Source organism: Bison bison, unplaced genomic scaffold, assembly GCF_000754665.1.
Source record: "Bison bison bison isolate TAMUID 2011002044 unplaced genomic scaffold, Bison_UMD1.0 scf7180017853402, whole genome shotgun sequence".
NCBI lineage: Eukaryota > Metazoa > Chordata > Mammalia > Artiodactyla > Bovidae > Bison > Bison bison.
Window position 1 is genome coordinate 16759 of NW_011483975.1, and position 1322 is coordinate 18080.

The 1322-nt window shown below is 68.3% G+C and overlaps 1 protein-coding gene across 1 annotated transcript in view; it reads right to left on the minus strand.

Annotated features, from left to right (window-relative positions):
* MMP11 (matrix metallopeptidase 11 (stromelysin 3)) overlaps positions 1–1293 on the minus strand; it is a gene marked incomplete at its 5' end in the record, with an annotated part of 8423 nt that extends 7130 nt beyond the window's left edge. The window contains 3 exons of the mRNA XM_010854502.1: positions 63–136; positions 669–801; positions 1166–1293. Coding sequence (XP_010852804.1) covers positions 63–136; positions 669–801; positions 1166–1293 — 335 coding nt within the window. The remainder of the gene's footprint in view (positions 1–62; positions 137–668; positions 802–1165) is intronic.
* Between the last annotated feature and the right edge of the window lie 29 nt (positions 1294–1322).

Consider the following 1322-nt stretch of genomic DNA (forward strand, 5'->3'; position numbering starts at 1 on the left):
GGCGGAGGTGCCCAGTCCGCTCACCCCACCTCTCCCGGACAGGCACCACACCACAGCCTCACACATCCTTGAGGAATTGCTTGGGGAATTCAGTCTCCCAGCTGAGCCAGAGGCTCCGGTCAGCCTCGGGGCCAACCTGCAATCGGGAAAATGGGAGGCAGCCAGCGGCTGGGAGTGGCGGGGGGCCCTGGACTGGGAAGTGCTGGGCACGGCTGAGCCGGGCATGCCCTCTCCGGCCTGCCTGCCATTGGCCCAGGTCCCCATAGCCACCCCCTCTGCGGTGGGCAGGAGGCGACCCCGAGGGGAGGACACTGGTCAGGCTGGGAGGAAGGCAGAGAGCATCCGCACACCATCCCGGGCCCTCCCTGAGGCTCAGAGAGGTCAAGTGACCTGCCAGAGTCACACCGCCTGCTCCTGGGCAGGCAGGTCCATCTCCCCCACCCCCTCACCCCGCTGGCTCCAGAAGGGAAGGCGGGGTCCCCCACAGTGGGCGGGCGGCGGGGCTTTCATCAACCCTGAAAGCTGTGAGCTGGGATGGATAAATATTTACAGAGCCTTCCCGGCCCTGCCAACAGCCGTCCAGGGATAAGCATGTCCGAGGCGACCCCGAGTGCCCCCTGCATATCTGTGGCGTGACAGATGACAGCCCGGCTCAGACCCCGCCTGACCCTGCACAAGTGGCACAGTGGCAGCTCCAGGTGATGGAACGTGTCCGTGTGCCCAGCTCTCCTGGCCTCCCTGCAGACGCTGTTCAGCCCAGCAGTGGGCACTGTCGCCTCCCACCCGCCCACCTGGACAAGGCTGGGGGTGAGGGCTACCGAGGCGCCGGAGGGCTCACCTAGGGCCACGTGGTTCAAAAGCCCAGGTCCCTCCGGTTCCTAAACCCGCGGATTCAGCAGCTCCCCAGGGTGACCCCTAGACTCTGCCCCTAGGCCTAGGGGGCCGGGCGGGGCTGGGGAGGAGGCAGGGCCCCCAGACTGAGGTACCCGCTCCCCCTTCCATCCCCAGCGCTGCCAGGGGGCAAGACTGGCCAGGGCAGAGCTGGCGTGGCTGGACAGAAGGGGCCCAGGCTTGCCAGACCTCCCTTGTCGCCGGAGCTGTGCCCAGAGAGTCTGCCTGGGCGTCTGCCCCCAACCCCGCTAACGACCCCATCCCTGCCCCCCACCCCTGCCCCGACAGGCTGGAGGCGCAGCGGCACACCCGCGTGGGCCGGGCTCCCGGGGAGCTATGCGCCTGCAGTAGCCTAGGCTGTGACTGGTCCCCCGAAGCCCCAGCAGTGGGGGAGGGCGCAGCCTTTAGGGCACACGCAGGCTGGGACACAC